The sequence below is a fragment of the Pristiophorus japonicus genome, chromosome 5 (assembly GCF_044704955.1).
Source record: "Pristiophorus japonicus isolate sPriJap1 chromosome 5, sPriJap1.hap1, whole genome shotgun sequence".
NCBI lineage: Eukaryota > Metazoa > Chordata > Chondrichthyes > Pristiophoridae > Pristiophorus > Pristiophorus japonicus.
In genome coordinates this window covers 209,978,300-209,996,241 of record NC_091981.1, presented here as the reverse complement: position 1 = coordinate 209,996,241, position 17,942 = coordinate 209,978,300, and the positions used below count along the sequence as shown (strand labels likewise).

General features: G+C 45.6%; 1 protein-coding gene across 1 annotated transcript in view; it reads right to left on the bottom strand.

Annotated features, from left to right (window-relative positions):
• kcnh8 (potassium voltage-gated channel, subfamily H (eag-related), member 8) overlaps positions 1–17,942 on the bottom strand; it is a 655,874-nt gene that overhangs the window by 95,800 nt on the left and 542,132 nt on the right. The window contains exons 12-13 of the mRNA XM_070880041.1: positions 5,000–5,041; positions 1,460–1,815 (exon numbers count right to left, since the gene is read on the bottom strand). Coding sequence (XP_070736142.1) covers positions 1,460–1,815; positions 5,000–5,041 — 398 coding nt within the window. The remainder of the gene's footprint in view (positions 1–1,459; positions 1,816–4,999; positions 5,042–17,942) is intronic.

The following is a 17,942-nucleotide window of genomic DNA, read 5'->3' as shown; positions in this document are numbered from 1 at the left end:
CAAGGTACCGGGTGGCTGGGCCCTGCCGAGGACGTGGAGGGAGGGGGAATGGCTGAACGGGAAGCGGGGGGGGGAGGGAGCAGGAGTGGACCTGAATGGGTGGGGGGAGCCGGAGCCGGAGCGGATCTGAACCGGGGGGGCGGGGAGGGGAGGGGAGCCGGCGCAGAGTGGACCTGAACCCTGAACTCGGGGGGGGGGGCGGTTAGCGGCAGCGGACCTGAACTGGGGGCGGGGGAGCTGGAGCGGGAGCTGAAGATGAAGAGGAGGGAGGCCCGAGTCCAATCTTTGCCGCCCAGTGAGCCCATGCGGCCCGGGCTAGGTGCGGCGTGCTTTGGGCCCCTCCCACGCAGCCTCGGCTGCCTGGAACTACTGCACATGCGTGCACACTCTAGTGTGCACGTGCAGAGGTCCCGTCACTGTTTTCAGCGCCGGGACTTGGCTATGCCCTTCACAGCTTGTGCTGCGCTATGCCAAGGGCCTGCAACGTTCCAGCAGCGGGGAGAATGCCAAGGTAGGTTTTAGGCGCGGTATTTCTTCTACAAAGTTGGCACACCTCATGGAGGTGCGCCGTTCTAAGCAGGGTGGGGGGGGGGGGGGTGGGGCAAACTTGGGCCCTTAAAGGGGGAAAATACAGTGGAGTAAAATATAATAACACACTATTTGTATCTACTTTATAGCTATTATTCCAGTTTATGGACTCCAATAGTAAACTTATAAGACATGTTTTAAAATAAATCTACAATCACTTTGATGAAAAGTATACTGCAAACAGACACTAAAGGATACATTTTGTGAGATTTGAACCTGCTGGCACGGCCTCATATACAACAGGTGCTTTGCTTGTGATTTTATGCCCATTTTTATGTTTTTGATATGTTTTGAAACTCTTACGCTGGTAAAAGTAGACTATGCGTCTGCTTTTACGAAGAGTTTTAAGGACATTCACAGGGCAAGAGATGGGAAATAGCCCAATCTCTGCTGTGGGAATGTCCTTCTCCCTGAGATGCGTGCGATCTGTCAAACCAGAAACTTTACAGATCGGAAAAGCCGGTTTTCGGCGCATGCACACTGGCACCGAAAAAAGGCTTTTGCGATGCTTTCCCAGGTCCATATACATTCCGTACGGACTCGGGGAGGCCAGAATTTCAGGGCACATACGTTCACATGGCATTCCTCTGTCCATTATTTAATATAGTGATTAACTGATTTAAAATAAATAGATTAACAGCTCTGTTAAAATAGTCAGACAAACATATTAAGTGTTCATCCAGTAATATCGCACCAGTAATTTCCAACCTTAAATAGCTTGATGCAGTAGGTGTCCAGGTTGGAAAAATGTTCCATTCCTTGCATTGAAATCCCTAATTTTGGCAAGCACTTATAAGAAAATATAAAGAAAATAATAAAAATCGCAGAAATATCCAATAGTTGTAACTGAAATATATTGAATACGTTGTACCTTGGACTGAGATCAGGAGGAGCATATGTATTTAGTGGTGAGAGGTGCAGTTTTAGATTTTTGTCTTTTCCACTCCTTGTATTAACAGCCTCGTTATCTTGTCTGCCTCTGATCATTACACTGCAGCCTCTGATGGGAGATCTGAAGCCGATAGGACCTAAGAGGAGCTGTTGATTAGTTCCTAGGGAACTGTTGAGGTTTGTAGTCTTGTTAAAATTCAAAGATCGATTGTGGGACGTAAAGTTGGTAGAAACACATGACAATGGGGTAGTCTCATCCACTTCTTCCACCTCCTCTTCATCTTCTACAATAGAAGCGAGTTTCTGATTTAGGTCGCCATTTCCGTTGGACTCTGACTAAGTGTAAATAGGGACAAAAAACAATCAGTACATGGATGTCACAAATCATTATTCAGGAACAAAACAGTTCTCTTATACCTGGCAAGTGAAGATTCTAAATGATTTAACAGGGCACAGTGGTAGAAAAGAAAGAACGTTTGTCCCTTTCACAATCTCAGGACATCCCACAAAGTATCAGTTGTGGCTCAGTTGGCAGCACTCTCGCTTCTGAGTCAGAAGGTTGTTGGTTTAAGTCCCACTCCAGGAGCTTGAGCACAAAAATCTAGTGTGGAGGGAGCTGAGGAGGTGCTGTCTTTCAGATGAGACGTTAAACTGTTCGCCCTCTCAGGTGGATGTAGAAGGTTCCATGGCACTATTTCGAAGAGCAGGGGAGTTATCCCTGGTGTCCTGGCCAATATTTAGCCCTCAATCAACATAACAAAAACAGATTATCTGGTCATTATCACATTGTTGTTTGTGGGAGCTTGCTGTGTGCAAATTGGCTGCTGTGTTTCCTACATTACACAGTGACTCACTCCAAAAGTCCTTCATTGGCTGTAAAGTGCATTAGGATGTCCAGTGGTTGTGAAACGTGTTGTATAAATGCAAGTTTTGCTTTCTTTCTTTTCTTTAAAGCACTTTACAACCAATGAAATACTTTTGAAGTGTAGTCACTGCTGTAATGTAAGGAAACCCAGCAGCCAATTTGCACACTGCAAGGTTCCACAAACAGCAATGAGATAAATAACCAGATAATCTGTTTTAGTGATGTTGCCTGAGGGATAAATTTTGGCCAGGACAATGGGAATCTTTTATGTCCACCTGAGAAAGCAGGCGGGACCTCGGTTTAACATCTCATCTGAAAGACTCATTGGGTATGGCGGAAATATTAAATGAGTACTTTGCATTCGACTGTTTGAGGGAATCATTAGGGATGCAATATATGATTACTTAGATAGAGAGGGACATATTTGGGACACCCAACATGACTGCAAAAAAAGGAGGTCATGTCATACAAATTTGATGCTCGACTGTTAGAATTTAATGATGATGTTAATAATTAAACTAATAATAGCATAGATGAACATATTGTTTTAGTTAGAATTAAGAACCTGAAAATAGATAGAACAGCCGGGCCTGATAATATCCGCCCGAGAGTCCTCGGGAAGATGGGACACATGTTGTGTGAGCCCCTTGCCTGTATTTGTAATAATTCACTGCACTCTGGGATGGTTCCCGTAGACTGGAAGGAGGCTAATATCGTCGCCATCTTTAAAAAAGGAGACAAGATGGACCCAGTAACGAGAGGCCCATTAATTTCGTTTCAGTAATGGGAAAGATGTTTGAGGGAATCATTAGAGATGCAATATATGATTACTTGGATAGAGAGGGACATATTAGAGACACCCAACATGGCTTCAAAAAAAGGAGGTTATGTCTTACAAATTTGATTATATTTTTTGATTAAGTCACCAAGATGGTGGATGAGGGAAGCTGAGTAGACATTGTCTACTTAGACTTCCAAAAAGCTTTTGACAAGGTATTGTGCAAGATGCTCCTCTACAAGATCGAAGCCTCAAGTATTAGTGATAATATATTGAGCTGGATTGAGAATTGGCTGGAAAGAGGTAGGCAGAAAGTAGTTATAGATGGATATGTTTGAAGACTGGTCACCAATGGTATCCTGGAGGGATCTGTGTTGGGACCGTCGATTTTTACTACTTTATTAATCATCTAGATGTAGGTGTTGGGGGCACAATCTGCAAATTTGCAGAGGATACTAAGCTCTGTGCAAGTGTTAGGACTATATACGATGTGCGACACCTTCAGACAAATCTAGATGTGATGGGAGGTTGGGCTTGTCACTGTCAAATGAAGTTTCATTTGGAAAAGTGCAGTATTATGCACATGGGCAGGCTCAATATTCATACACCCTTCAGAGAAAAGCATTAAAGAAGGCGGAGAAAGAAAGAGATCTGGGTGTTCTAGAGCATAGATCTCTAAAGATTCATGAGCAATGCCGTGATGTGATAGCTAGAATGAATAAGGAGTTGGGATCCATTTGTAGGACAATTGATTATAAGACAAAGCATACTATTTTTCCTTGTACAAGGCCTTTGTCAGGACTCAGTTGGAATACTGTGTTCAGTTTTGGTCTCCTCACATGGCGCGTGATATTGAGGCTTTGGAAAGGGTGTAGATGAGAGCCACTAGACTAATTCCCAGTCTAATGCATCTTAGTTATCAAGATAGGCTAAAGGAGCTGGGATTCTATACGTTAGAGAAGTGTAGACTTAGGGATGATCTGATTAAGGTTTATAAGATGATGAAGGGAATAGACTATGTTTGAATTGAGAGGTTGCTCCAATTAAACAGGTTAGGAAGGTACAGGGGTCACGATTTGAAATAGTATAAGGCCAGGTCTAGGTTAAATGTCGGGAGGTGGTTCATTTCCCAGAGAATAGTGGGCCTCTGGAACACTGCCGATTCATGGGGTGGACGATGATTCGCTGAATTCCTTCAAGTGAGAGCTAGTCCTGTTTCTGGTTGGGGTGGAGATTGCCTTACAAAAGGTAGGTACCGCCAGGAACTGCAAGGAATTATCGGGGCCAGAGTGATTTCCTGGACTAGTTTCGATTGACTACGGTTGTTGGAGAGGAATTTCCCAGATTTGTTTTCCCCCAGATTAGCCTGCGTTTTTTAATCTGGTTTTTCGCCTTGTCCAGGAAATCACATGGTTTTCAAGTGGGGTGGGAAGTATATATATTTTGAAGGAATGTCAATTGTGTGGAACAGGCTGGATGGACCAGAGGGTCCTTTCTTGTCTGTCATTGTTCATATGTTCATGTGGCACCTCTGACAGTGCAGCACAATGAGCGCTTTATTTGAATTAAGTGAACTGAGTACTCTGACTCTTGCCCAGGAGTTTATAAGACAATGCCTGATCATCTTTTATTTCTCAAATAGCAATTTTACATATTAGTGTTCAGAAAATGTTAAATATATTTATTCAGTCTGAATGTCACAGTGCAAATACTACCATTCTGGAAAATAACTAGTTATTTTAATATTTTCCTTAACTAACTTTAATTTATTTAAATGAGAGGTTTAAGAGTTCAAAGCAATGTTCTATTAAAGTGTACTTATTTAGGCATTTAGCAACTTTCTAATAAGCACAATAAGTCAAAAAGCAGCAGCATACCTGGGATATTGTACAGGATTTGTTGGACAATCTTGAAATCCCCTGTTAAAATAAAAACATCAATGTGAAGGAGAAATCTTTTTACACAGAGGGTTGTTAAGGTCTGAAATGGACTACCTGTAAGGGTGGTGGAATTATATTCCATAGGAACTTACAAAAGGCAATTGAATATGTACTTGAAGAGGACTCATTGGCAAAGTTATGGGGAAAAAGCTGGGGTGTGGGACTAAAATTGGATAGCTCTCTCAAAGAGCCGGCACAGGCACAATAGGCCGAAAGGCTTCTGTAAGATTCTATGATTTTATGAAATAGGAAGATTCATTTAGTAATAAATACTTGCATCGCACACAGAACTGTTCGGGATGCTTTCTGCTTTTATGAACATAAGAACATATTAGGAGCAGGAGAAGGCCACCTGGCCCCTCAAACCTGTTCCGCCATTTAATACGGTCATGGACTCAGTTCCACTCCACTGCCCGCTCCCCATAACCCTTTATTCCCTTATCGCTCAAAAATCTGTCTATCTCTGTCTTAAATATATTCAATGACTCAGCCTCCACAGCTCTCCGTGGCAGAGAATTCCACAGATTTACAATCCTCTGAGAGAAGAAATTCCTCCTCATCTCAGTTTTAAATGGGCAGCCTCTTATTCTGAGACCATGGGCTAGAACCTCCACTTTTGAGCTTATTGCCCAAAAATGGGTGTTATTTGCAGCGTGGGCGTTAAAAAAGGATTTTCAGATCGCCGGCTTCTTGCCCATTCTCAAAACACCGAGTTTACATTTTTGAAAATGGGCGTTACCGTGAGCGATATCAAATGGGCGGTAGCGTTAAATTTTTCTGACCTTCTTCCGTAAAGTGTGGCCATCTTTAGCAATGACATGGCAATGCTTGATTCCCGCGATTCAGGAGGTCAAGAGTCATCATGACATGCGCAGAAGAGGAGACAGAGAGAGAGGGAGCGCAGAGGCACTGAAAGCATGTGTGGCTGTGGTGTGTGCTTGTCTGGCTGTTGTGGGAGGAACGACGGAGATTCACCAGCAGCAAAAAGCCTACAAAGCACCAAGAACATAGTTGGCACCGAGTTTTTGTCCAACAAATAACATATAAAATGGAAGGGATGGAGGAGGCCCAGGAGCTGGTAGCCAGGAACACAGGTGGTAGAGGGCTCCCAGTGGTTCCGGAGCACCGCACTGCACCTCAAGGTGACGCACCCTCATTGCCAACCACACATGAGAGCTAGCAGCAACATCTTGCTTCTGGCTCAGAGCATGCTCCCACCTCAGGACCGTCCTTTCCTGTATCCGTCCAAGCAGCGCTTTGGCCGTTCCCCCCACTGCCCCCCCCCCCATCCCAATGAAGCATCGCCTGAGGACCTCCTCGGCCAGGCGGCTTGGAGTCAGGGTGGAAGGGGTAGAGGTGGGGAGGAGAAGCTGGGGTGGGGGGGGAAAGGATTGGTTTGTACAGAAATACTGATGATTTCAGACTAATGTTCGATTTAAATGTTTTTTATTTAACAAAACCTTGCAGCACATTGGCTCAGATAGCTGCACCATTACACGCTGGTGATTCCTTAACATCAAAGGGTATAATCACACTTAAGTTCAATCTACTTAAACTTTAACTGTCACCAATGTGATGCCCACCATTGATGTATCACCTGCACATCCAGCAGTATGTCAGCCTTGTAAATAACACCAACGTTCTTTCAGGCAAAGCGATCATTGCTGAGCTCCTGACGTAAGGCTCTTGCACTATCATGCCACCACGGGCCCTTTCATGCGGTCTACGGTGGGGTGGGGGCATGGCTTCAGCGTCAGCCTGATTGTCTGGGCCGATGTCAACATCTGCCTCCTCGTCCTCCTCTTCCTCTCTCTGGTGAGGTAGACTGTCAGGCTCATCAGGCAATTCTTGTCCCCTCCTGATAGCCAAGTTGTGCAGCATGGAGCACACCACCACGAATTGAGCTACCTGCTCAGGGTGGTATTGGAGGTCGCCTCCTGAGCCTAGGCATCTAAAGTGCTGCTTTAGCACTCCAATGGTTTTCTCCACGATATTGCGAGTTGCTCTGTGGCTCTCGTTGTTTCGCCTATCGGCCTCGGTGTGGGTGTCATGCAGTGGGGTCATCAGCGAGGTGGTGAGGTCATATCCTTTGTCCCCAAGCATCCAGCATTTATCTTGTGGCTCATTGTTAAACAAGTCCGATACAGTGCTCTCACACAGGATGTGAGCATCATGGATGCTGCCTGGAAATTGAGCATTCACTGCCAGTATAATTTGCTGGTGGTCGACAACCAGTTGGACATTCAGGGAGTGGAATTCCTTGCGGTTCCTGAAAACCTCAGCATCCTGAAAAGGTGCTCGCATCGCGATGTGCGTACTGTCTATTGCTCTCTGCACCTTGGGGAAGTTTGCAATTCTGGAGAATCTTAGAGCCCTCTCACTTTGTGCCTCCCTGGTCATAGGGAAACTGATCAAGTCCCTCCTGCGTGCTTTCAGGGCTTCAGTGACCTGTCTAATGCAATGAATTGTGACATGCTGAGAAAGTCCACAAATGTCACCAGCTGTGGCCTGAAAAGAACCCAAGGCATAGAACAACAGTGCTGCGGTGACTTTGACCTCAACGGACAGTGCAGTTCTGATGGTGCTGGCAGGCTGCAGATCTCCCCTTATCAGCTGGCATACCTCAGTGATAACCTCTTTGTGGAAGCGCAGACTCCGAAGGCAGGTCGGGTAAGTCGAGGTAAGAATGCTTCTCCTTGTACTTGCGGGGGGTGTAACGTCTGGTCCTCCTCATCTGTCTGTCACTTCATACATTGGGTACATAATGCAGTGCAGCGTTCCTTCGGTGATGCCGAGTCTGCTGCATGTATTTGATCACCAAGAGAGCGTGAAAAAGGACAGGCCCCATTGCAGTAGCTCTCTGTTTTCCACCGATTGCTCACAAACAAAGAAGGTCCCGACGAACACACCTCTTCAATTCCAATCGGTCACAGTGTGGTCAATATGTTTTTAGAAATGTTCACATCAACTCTAACGACCTGCAGAATACATCCGTACTCTGCCGAGATTGAAGCACAGCAGACTTTTAAAGGACGCGACATGTGATCGGCAACATGGCATCCATAACGCTGTGAGTAGTTCCGGTTAGTTCCACTTTTTGTGGGTGTTTTTTTGAGCGAGCAATATTGTGAGCAAAATGTGTGCGAGGTGGTGAAATTGATGATGGCCGATCTCCATGGCTGCTAGTTTGGGTAAATATGCTCTTTCGGACAAAAAATAGTGGCTGGGTGTTAATATTGAATCTTGGCGTTAATTCCATGCGGAAAGTAATGCTGGGCGATATTATGGGCGTTGAATTTGCCCGTTCTGCTGATTCTGCCCCAGAAAAGTGGACGGGCGATACTATTTTTTCTCGGCGTTACGCACATGGGGAAAGTAACGCTCGGCAATAAGTTTCCGAAAAATGCCCGTCAGTTTCCATTTTGTGTCCAAATGGGCGATATATGGCGTTATACATCATTTCAGCGGTAAAATGGGCATTAAGTGGGCGTTAAGCAGGCAAAAAAAGTGGAGGTTCTAGCCCCATGTCTCCGAGTGCATTAATTGTCCTTTTTTATTTTAACAGTTCTTCACCTTCCACATTAGAAGGGAACTTTTGCTCAAATACAAATGGGACAAAAACAGTGCAAGGGTGTCACAAACAAATGTTCAGGAACATTAGAATTAACCATATCTTAATCTCTATTAAAATAAACCAATATATACTTTTGATTTGACCATGTAACTATAGTTACACATATAAAAGTTGTGTATTTGATGAATATATAAAACTACCATTAGGGATTAAAGTCAGGAGGGAGAGTTGCTATTTAAATAGCACTGTGGTGAAAGAGCAGAAGAGAGTGTGTTCCCACCCACTATTGCTGTCAGCTGGTGCTCTGCTCCAATTACACAGCACTTTGGAAAGCCAGGATGGCTAGCACTAGCCCTAGCCCTAACTCTAACACTAGCCCTAACAATAAATGCGGTGGTAACCCAAAACCTAACTCTAACCTTAACCCTAACCACTAGTCCTGAACCTACCCCTAACCCTAACCCTAAATGCAGTGGTAACCCTAACCTTATCTCTAACCTAACCCTAACCCTAACCCTAACCCTAAATGCAGTGGTAACCCTAACCCTAACCCTAAACCTAAACCTAACCCTAACATTAAAACGAATGCAAACCCTAAGCCTAACCCTAATCCTAAATGCAGTGATAACTCTAACCCTAAACCTAACCTAACCCTCTCCCTCATCCTAAGTTGGGTACCTCACTAATTCGACCGCTTTTGATTAGTAACTATGGTGATCGACTGAGTGGAAGTAAATACCAGGACATGTTTGGGCAGTTCTATTATTTGCACAGCTAACTGCCAGCATTCTCTCCACCCCAATTCTTTATACATGGCATGGCCTCTGTCCCAGGGTATTCATTGTGTGGCTGTTGATAATTCTTCTGCATCATGATTGCTCCCTTTTGAAATAGCTCAGCAGGTGCACACAGTGCACTCTAGTCATCTTCATATCAATCAGCAGAAAACAGCAAAGGTTTCTCCTGACAGCTAATTATCACAGCATTAATTGATCAAAGCAACCTGGAGGCTAATCCATGCAAGAAACATTCTTAAAAATTTCAGTTACAAAGTAGTGCTAAAAGGGATAAAACTGGTGTTTCATATTCAGATTCAGTGTCACTGACCACTTTCATAAGCGTATATTATGTCCCCTACAATCCAGAGTGTGCCTTTACCTGTTCAATATCTAGTTAAATGATAATGAGAATCAGAGATCCAACAGAGAACCATTACTATGTTCAGTTCTGGGCAGTACACCTTAGGAAGGATATATTGGCCTTGGTGGGTGTAATGTATTTGCTTCATGGGTTCTTTGCTTAAGAATTCATAGCACCACATTGCTATTAAGACTAGGGTTCATTAACAAAGGTTTAACAATCACACTACTCATTACCAGTTCATCCCATCGTCATCATCATCATCAGAATCGAGGAAGACTTATTTCCACTCTTAGAATGAAACCTTATTTGGCTGAACAGTCCAATACGAGAGCTACAGTCCCTGCCACAGGTGGGACAGACAGTTGTTGAGGGTAAGGGAGGGTGGGACAGGTTTGCCGCACGTTCTTTCCGCTGCCTGCACTTGTTTTCTGCATGCACTCGGCGATGAGACTCAAGGTGCTCAGCGCCCTCCCGGATGCACTTCCCCCACTTAGTGCCGTCTTTGGCCAGGGACTCCCAGGTCTCAGTGGGGATGTCGCTCTTTATCAGGGAAGCTTTGAGGGTGTCCTTGTAATGTTTCCTCTGTCCACCTTTGGCTTGTTTGCCATGAAAGAGTTCCGCGTAGAGCGCTTGCTTTGAGAGTATCGTGTCTGGCATGCTGACAATGTGGCCTGCCCAGCGGAGCTGATCAAGTGTGGTCAGTGCTTCAATGCTGGGGATGTTGGCCTGGTCGAGAACACTAATGTTGGTGCGTCTGTCCTCCCAGGGGATTTGTAGGATCTTGCGGAGACATCGTTGGTGGTATTTCTCTAACGACTTGTGGTGTCTACAGTACATGGTCCATGTCTCTGAACCATACAGGAGGGTGGGTATTACTACAGCCCTGTAAACTATGAGCTTGGTGGTAGATTTGAGAGCCTGGTCTTCGAACACTCTTTTCCTCAGGCGGCCGAAGGTTGCGCTGGCGATGTTGAATCTCCTCATCAATGTCTGCTTTTGTTGATAAGTGGCTCCCGAGGTACGGGAAATGGTCCATGTTGTCCAGGGCCACACCATGGATCATGATGACTGGGGGGCAGTGCTGTGTGGTGAGGACAGGCTGGTGGAGGACCTTTGTTTAGCGTAAGGGCCATGCTTTCGTACGCCTCAGTAAATACGTCGACTATGTCCTGAAGGTCAGCCTCTGAATGTGCGCAGACACAGGCATCGTCCGTGTACTGTAGCTCGACGACAGAGGTTGGAATGGTCTTGGACCTGGCCTGGAGATGACGAAGGTTGAACAGCTTCTCACTGGTTCTGTAGTGTAGTTCCACTCCAGTGGGGAGCTTGTTGACTGTGAGGTGGAGCATGGCAGTGAGGAAGATTGAGAAGAGGGTTGGGACGATGACGCAGCCTGTTTGACCCCGGTCCGGATGTGGATTGGGTCTGTAATGGATCCGTTGGGAAGGATCACGGCCTGCATGTCGTCGTGGAGCAGGCAGAGGATGTTGACGAACTTTTGGGGGCATCCAAAAAGGAGGAGGACGCTCCATAGGCCCTCGTGATTGATAGTGTCAAAGGCCTTTTTAAGGTCGAAGAAGGCCATGTATAAGGGCTGGCGCTACTCCCTGCAGTTTTCTTGCAGCTGTCGTGCTGCAAAGATCATGTCTGTTGTGCCCCGTCGGTGACGAAATCCGCACTGTGACTCCGGGGGGAGCTCCTTGGCCACAGGAAGAAGATGGTTGAGGAGGACTCTAGCGACAACTTTCCCAGTAGCTGATAGCAGGGAGATTCCTCTGTATTTGGAGCAGTCGGACTTGTCCCCTTTTTTAAAGATGGTCATGATCACTGGATCTCTGAGATCTCCCGGAATGCTCTCCTCCCTCCAGATGAGAGAGATGAGGTCATTTATCCACGCCAACAGCGCCTCTCCGCCATACTTTGGTGCCTCAGCAGGGATTCCCTCCGCTCCTGTACCCTTGTTGTTCTTGAGCTGTGTTATGGCTTTTCCTACCTCGTGCAGCATTGGGGTTTCACTCCAACAAGTTCATCCACTAGGCTTATAACTGCATACCTCATCATGGATGACCTAGACCCAACTGACTGGGGTTTTATTGAGTCTTCTGAACATCACACAGTGGCTAAGTCATTCACAATCAACAGCTTTACAACAACTTGTGAGCATACTCATGGATGCATATATTACAGAGGGAGTGCAGCGTAGATTTATCAGAATGGACTCCAAGGGTTAAATTACAAGGAGAGATTACAGAAACTATGGTTGCACATGCTGGAATTTAGAAGGTTAAGGGGTGATTTGATCGTAGTTTTCAAGATATTAAGCTGATACTGATAGGGTAGATAGAGAAAACTATTTCTGCTGTTTGGGGATTCTAAGACTAGGGGACATAGTCTAAAAGGAGTGAAGTTAGGAAACACTTCTGTTCAAACGGTGGAAGAAGTTTGGAACTCTTTTCTGCAAACAGTATTTGATGCTGGGTCAATTGTTATTTTTAAACCTGAGATTGATAGAATTTTGTTAACCAAAGTTATTAAACGATATCTGGCAAATTGAGTAGACTGGGTCTTTACTCGTTGGAGTTCAGAAGGATGAGGGGTGATCTGATAGAAACATTTAAAATAATGAAAGGGATAGACAAGATGGAGGCAGAGAGGTTGTTTCCACTGGTAGGGGAGACTGGAGCTAGGGGGCACAGCCTCAAAATACGGGGGAGCCAATTTAAAACCGAGTTGAGAAGGAATTTCATCTCCCAGAGGGTTGTGAATCTGTGGAATTCTCTGCCCAAGGAAGCAGTTGAGGCTAGCTCATTGAATGTATTCAAGTCACGGATAGATAGATTTTTAACCAATAAGGGAATTAAGGGTTACGGGGAGAGGGCGGGTAAGTGGAGCTGATTTCATGGCCAGATCAGCCATGATCTTATTGAATGGTGGAGCAGGCTCGAGGGGTTAGATGGCCTACTCCTGTTCCTAATTCTTATGTTCTTATGTTCTTATGTTCTTAAATGTGGATATATAGAGTTAGGTCTCAGATCAGCCGTGATCTCATTGAATGGCTGAACAGGCTCGAGGGGTTAATTGGCCTACTTCTGTTCCTATGTTCCTACCACATCACATGTACAATTTCCCATTGATGCCCATTCGGGCAACCTGTCTGGGTTCTATGCTGAATGTGTATCAGACTAGTTGGCTGCTTTCTATATGAACCTAAGTTATTAATACCTCATGTGCTGTTAGTAGTAATAAGGGGTTGGATTTTCGGCTTTTTGAGTTTTTGCCTGTTACCGGGCGCAATTCGTGGCGGAGTGAAAAATGTAGCACTCGGATAACATTGGCACCAGAGCGTGCAACTTTCGGCGAACGAAAGTTCACGGGGAGCGTTAGCGTTAACTCTGGCATTACACCACAGACTCCGCGCGCCAGAGCCAAAAGTTCCGGTATTGGCGCAATCTGCCGGTTTGCGCATGCGCTTTTTTCTCCCCCGAGCTTCCACCTTCTGGTCTCCTGTCACAAACGGTAATGCAGGGCACGGTCACTTCCTGCACACACATGTGCAGTACAAGCAGGGCTGAATCAGCTATTTCAGATTTTGAATTTGCTGATGGAGGAGGACGATTGCAGACAGCGTGCCAGGAGATTTAGCCTCAAGGCTAATGAAGCTCGAGTGAGGGCTGTGGAATGGAGATGGCAGGAGTTGCATCTTCGGGATGGTTCTAGACCACTGCCATCCAAATTTAAGAGGATTTGGAGAGAAATAGCTGAGGAGGTCTCTGCCTCAGGCACTGTGGTCAGGACTGGCACACAGTGCTGAAAGGAATTTAACAATCTCACCAGAGTTGTCAGAGTGAGTATCGTTTTCATTCATGCACTACTTCATTACTTCAAGCATAAATCTGGCACATTATTTGTTCTCATGCTGTTGGTGCCTTTCAACACTCTGTTAGTTGCCTCCTAAAATGCATGATGCATAGGTAGGCTTAATTCGGTACCCTATTTGCCATGAATGATCTTTACATATTATTAAGATTGTTTTCTGAGATCTCCCCACTTCGATGTCCTTCTGATGAATCATGTGCAACTTCCAAGGCCATTAAACAGAGGACTCTATTACATTCAGACAGTATAGCATAAGTGCTTTGGTGGCTATCTGTGTCACAAGAACAGATGGACCCTTTTGTAACCATTTCCATTTTCATCTTTGCAGACAAAGAAGTCTCATAAGCGCCATGAGCAGGTGCAGACCCTGCCACTCACCGACATCGAGGATAGAGTGGCAGGCTTCATCGGCGTCACAGGTCGGGCAGTTGCCACTGGGGGTGCTGACCCCTGCTTGGATATTGAGGTTAAGTCCTGCACAGTCCCTGGACTAGGTTGGGGCAATGTCCTGCAGTGTCTCTGGACTAGATATAATGGAGTAGCGGTGGTCCTTCAAATGAGCCTGTGCTATGTGACCTTCCACATGTCAACCTGCCCTCTCCCCTGCTGCTAACCACTCGTCTGTTGCTTTCTATTTTCAGATGATCAGACACAGGCACCGCAATTCTCAAGGGACCCCTCCACGTCAGGCCATCATCTGGAGGAGGGGGAAGAAGAAGGTACCGATGAGCCAACACTGGCGCAGCATCATTCGACCCCTGCTCCACTGAGGACGATGTGATGTTCTCGGGGTTCAATGAACCTGAGGCTCCTGGGACCAGTGGCGTGCAAGTTTACAATGTTACAATGTTCAATACATTTTTTCTTTACCTTAACCATTTCTGTGTAATTTCTCATTTGCAGAATAAGAGGGGGAATAGTCAACATGGTGGGATAGAGTGACCAGGCAATGCTCAAACGTGTCATTCACTCTTCAAGCAAAGCATTCAATTATGAACTGCTGATGTAAGGCTTTTTCAGCGATGTCTCCCCTGTAGTTGTGGTGGTGGTGGTGGTGGTGGCATGGGTTCCTCTCCAGGTTCCTCTTCCTCGTCTTTCTCCTCCTACTCCTCTTTCTCCTGAGGTCATCCTGCAATCCCCATTGGCAATTTCTGTCCCCTCATGATGGCTAAGTTACGTAGCATGCAGCACACCACAATGAACTCAGAGACCTGCTGAGGGGAGTATTGCAGGCAGCCTCCAGAGTGGTCCAGGCAGCAGAAGCACTGATTGAGCACTCCAATTGTCTGTTCGACAATGTTCCGTGTGGCTGCATAGCTCTCATTATAGTGATACTCAGCTTCTGTCTGATGGTTCCAGAGGGGGATCATGAGCCAGGTGTTGAGGCCGTACCCTTTGTCCCCCAGCACCCAGCTCTGGCCTTGTGGTTGATGCTGGAACAAGCCTGAGACACTGCTCTCACACAAGATGAAAGCGTCATGGATGCTCCCTGGATATTGGGTATTGACTGCCATGATGCACTGACTATGGTCGCAGACAATCTGTATGTTCAGGGAGTGGAATTCCTTTCGGTTTCGGTAACCCTCTGCATTCTGTAAAGGTGCTCGCAGGGTGTTGTGCGTACAAAGACACCCTGAACTTTGGGGAAGCCAGCAAATCATCCAAAATCTTTAGCCCTCTCATTTTGGGTCTCCCTGATCATTGGGAAGTTTATAAAGTTCATCCTGCGTATGTGCTGCATACTGCGAGATGGAGCATGTGTCCCCGTTGAAGCCTTGAAGGAGCCGGAGTCATAGATGGCAAGTGCCACAGTCACCTTCACCTCGACAGGCAGTGCAGTCCTGTTGCCGCTGCCTGTTTGAGCTGTCCGCACTTCTTTTCGGAAGCACAGCCTTCTAACGCACTGTGCCTCAGAGAGCTGGAGGTGTGAGCAATGTTCCCTGTAAACTCGTGGAAGGGTAAGGCCTCCTCCCCATATGTCTGCAATCTCTTTGATTCTGTTGCAAATGATCAACAATAAGCCTGCTTCCAGCTTGAAGCCATATGGCAATAGCAGCCAGGAATACTGGCTCCCAACGTAGCATGGCCCCATCTTTTAAAATATCCTTAAATGTCCTTTATAAAACAAACTAGAAACTCTCATAAACTTCACTGTAAAGTCCTGTCCCCTCAGTACAGACTCACACGAGGCATGTAGTGAAGTCAAGGTCACTCTGAACCTGCACCTTTATTTCACAGCTCTGGAATGCTGCACTTGCCTGAGACCTGTCCTTATATACCTGTCTCTTGCAAGTGCATCCCTGGTGGTAAGATATGCTGGTGGTTACAGGTCATATCTTATTACAGTCATGTATAGCATGTTAGGATACAGTTATATATAATAATGTAAGATACATGACATCCACAATCGAAAGTATTCAGTAACTCAGCGTTCCTCTCCCAATCCTTTTAATCACTCACAACTGTGACTTTCTTCACCGCTTTCAACATGGCACTGTTAGTGCCTGGTGCACACTGGGTCTGTCTGATTTTTCTGGGCGGGTTCGCGGACAGACACTAAATCGGGCGAAATGCTCGAAAATTCTGCCCGGGGCGCTAGCGCAGCGATTTACAAGTTACATCATCCCAACTGTCAAAACAGCAGCATGGCGGTAAGTTTAATACTGTCACAAAACCATTGGCGAAGGTACCGCCCGGGCGCAAATTCTTGTGTGTCTCATTTCACGCCCCCAAAATAATCATTTTTGCGTCCCGTCGAGGTGCTAAGCGGGGCCCATGGTATTGAAATCAATAATTTTATTATTATTGCTATTGCCCTTTCTGTTGTATCACTAGCTCCGTTCTGCTTGGCATATTTACTTTATATAAATAAGAAAAGTCAAAATCAAAGGTTATTTGCAAAAGATTATATACGCTGGTCCAGATTTTCAAAATCCCGACTGAAGTACAGCAGAATGAGATTTGTGCCACCCTGACAGGAAGTGGGCTGATCCCACTCTAATTTCCAGGATCAATCTAGTTACAATATTCATTGTGAGCTGTTGGCATTGTGAAAATCTCTGATCGTGAGCTCGCCATTTGGCGGGGGCGGGGTCGGGGGTGCTGCGTGGATAGATCATCTGACCTTAGATCATGCCGACATAAGGCTCAACTCCAGTTGTTGAGGTGCTCCTGCATCTGAATGCCATTTCAGCAACTAGTGAGGAATATTAGGATAGGAGCGCAGGGAATGTTTCCTTCTGCCTGATTTAAATGGCCACCCTTCACTTGTACCTGTTGTAGGCACAACCCCAGTGGCCCCAAAAGTCCCGGAGCAATATAATGGCCCTGAAATTGCGGCCTGAAATTCCCGGTGTGTGTACAGACCCGGGAAGGCATCGCAAAAGCCAGTTTTCAGCGCACAATGCGCATGCATCGAAAACCGGCTTTTCCAATCTTCCATATCCCCACAGACAGGACATTTGCATGGGCATGATTGCGGTATTTATTCATCTCTTGCCCACTAAATGTCCTGAAAACTCTTGCTCCTGGTAAAAGCAGACGCATAGCCTACTTTTACCAGTGTAAGAGTTTTAAAACATACAAAATCGATAAAAATAACATTTATAAAGCACATTTTAATGTTAAAAACCCTGCCCATTAAGGTAAGTTTATTTTAAACCATAATTAAAAAACTTTTTTAAAAAATCGGAAAAATATTTTTTTTTCTAAGACATTTATTAACTTTAATTTAAATTAATCTTAAATATGTGATGTATTTTTTCTATTTTTTATTTGTGTCTGGGTGTTTGGGGAGGTGTTTCTCAATCATAATAATGAGAATTCCTACTTACTGAGTTCCCATTATTATGAATGAGAAAATACTTTACCTTGATTGGCTGCCCAGTGCCATATGACTCCAGCTCCAGCATACGTCTGTCCCGACGTGCACGTGCTCCCATGTGCAGGGAGAGGAGGCCTCAGGACCAGGATCGCTGGTGGGCATACATCTTTTAGGTGTGCATCTTTTTTACTTTTTTCTGTCGAGCGCCCGCGGGAAGCAGAGGAGTGGGATTTCAGGACTATATAATGTCTCCAACCCTATTTCTTGTGCTTTGCAACCAGGGAATAAACATTTCCCAGGCATAAACCCCAGCATAAACCACAAGAATATCATCCTCATTATGTCATCACATTATAACCAACATATTTGCAGTCCACACCGGTCACCAGAGATAACAATTGAAAATGGAATTGGTGCAAAAGCAGATGGGGATCCCATCAAGATGGCTCGGTGCCCCATTTCCT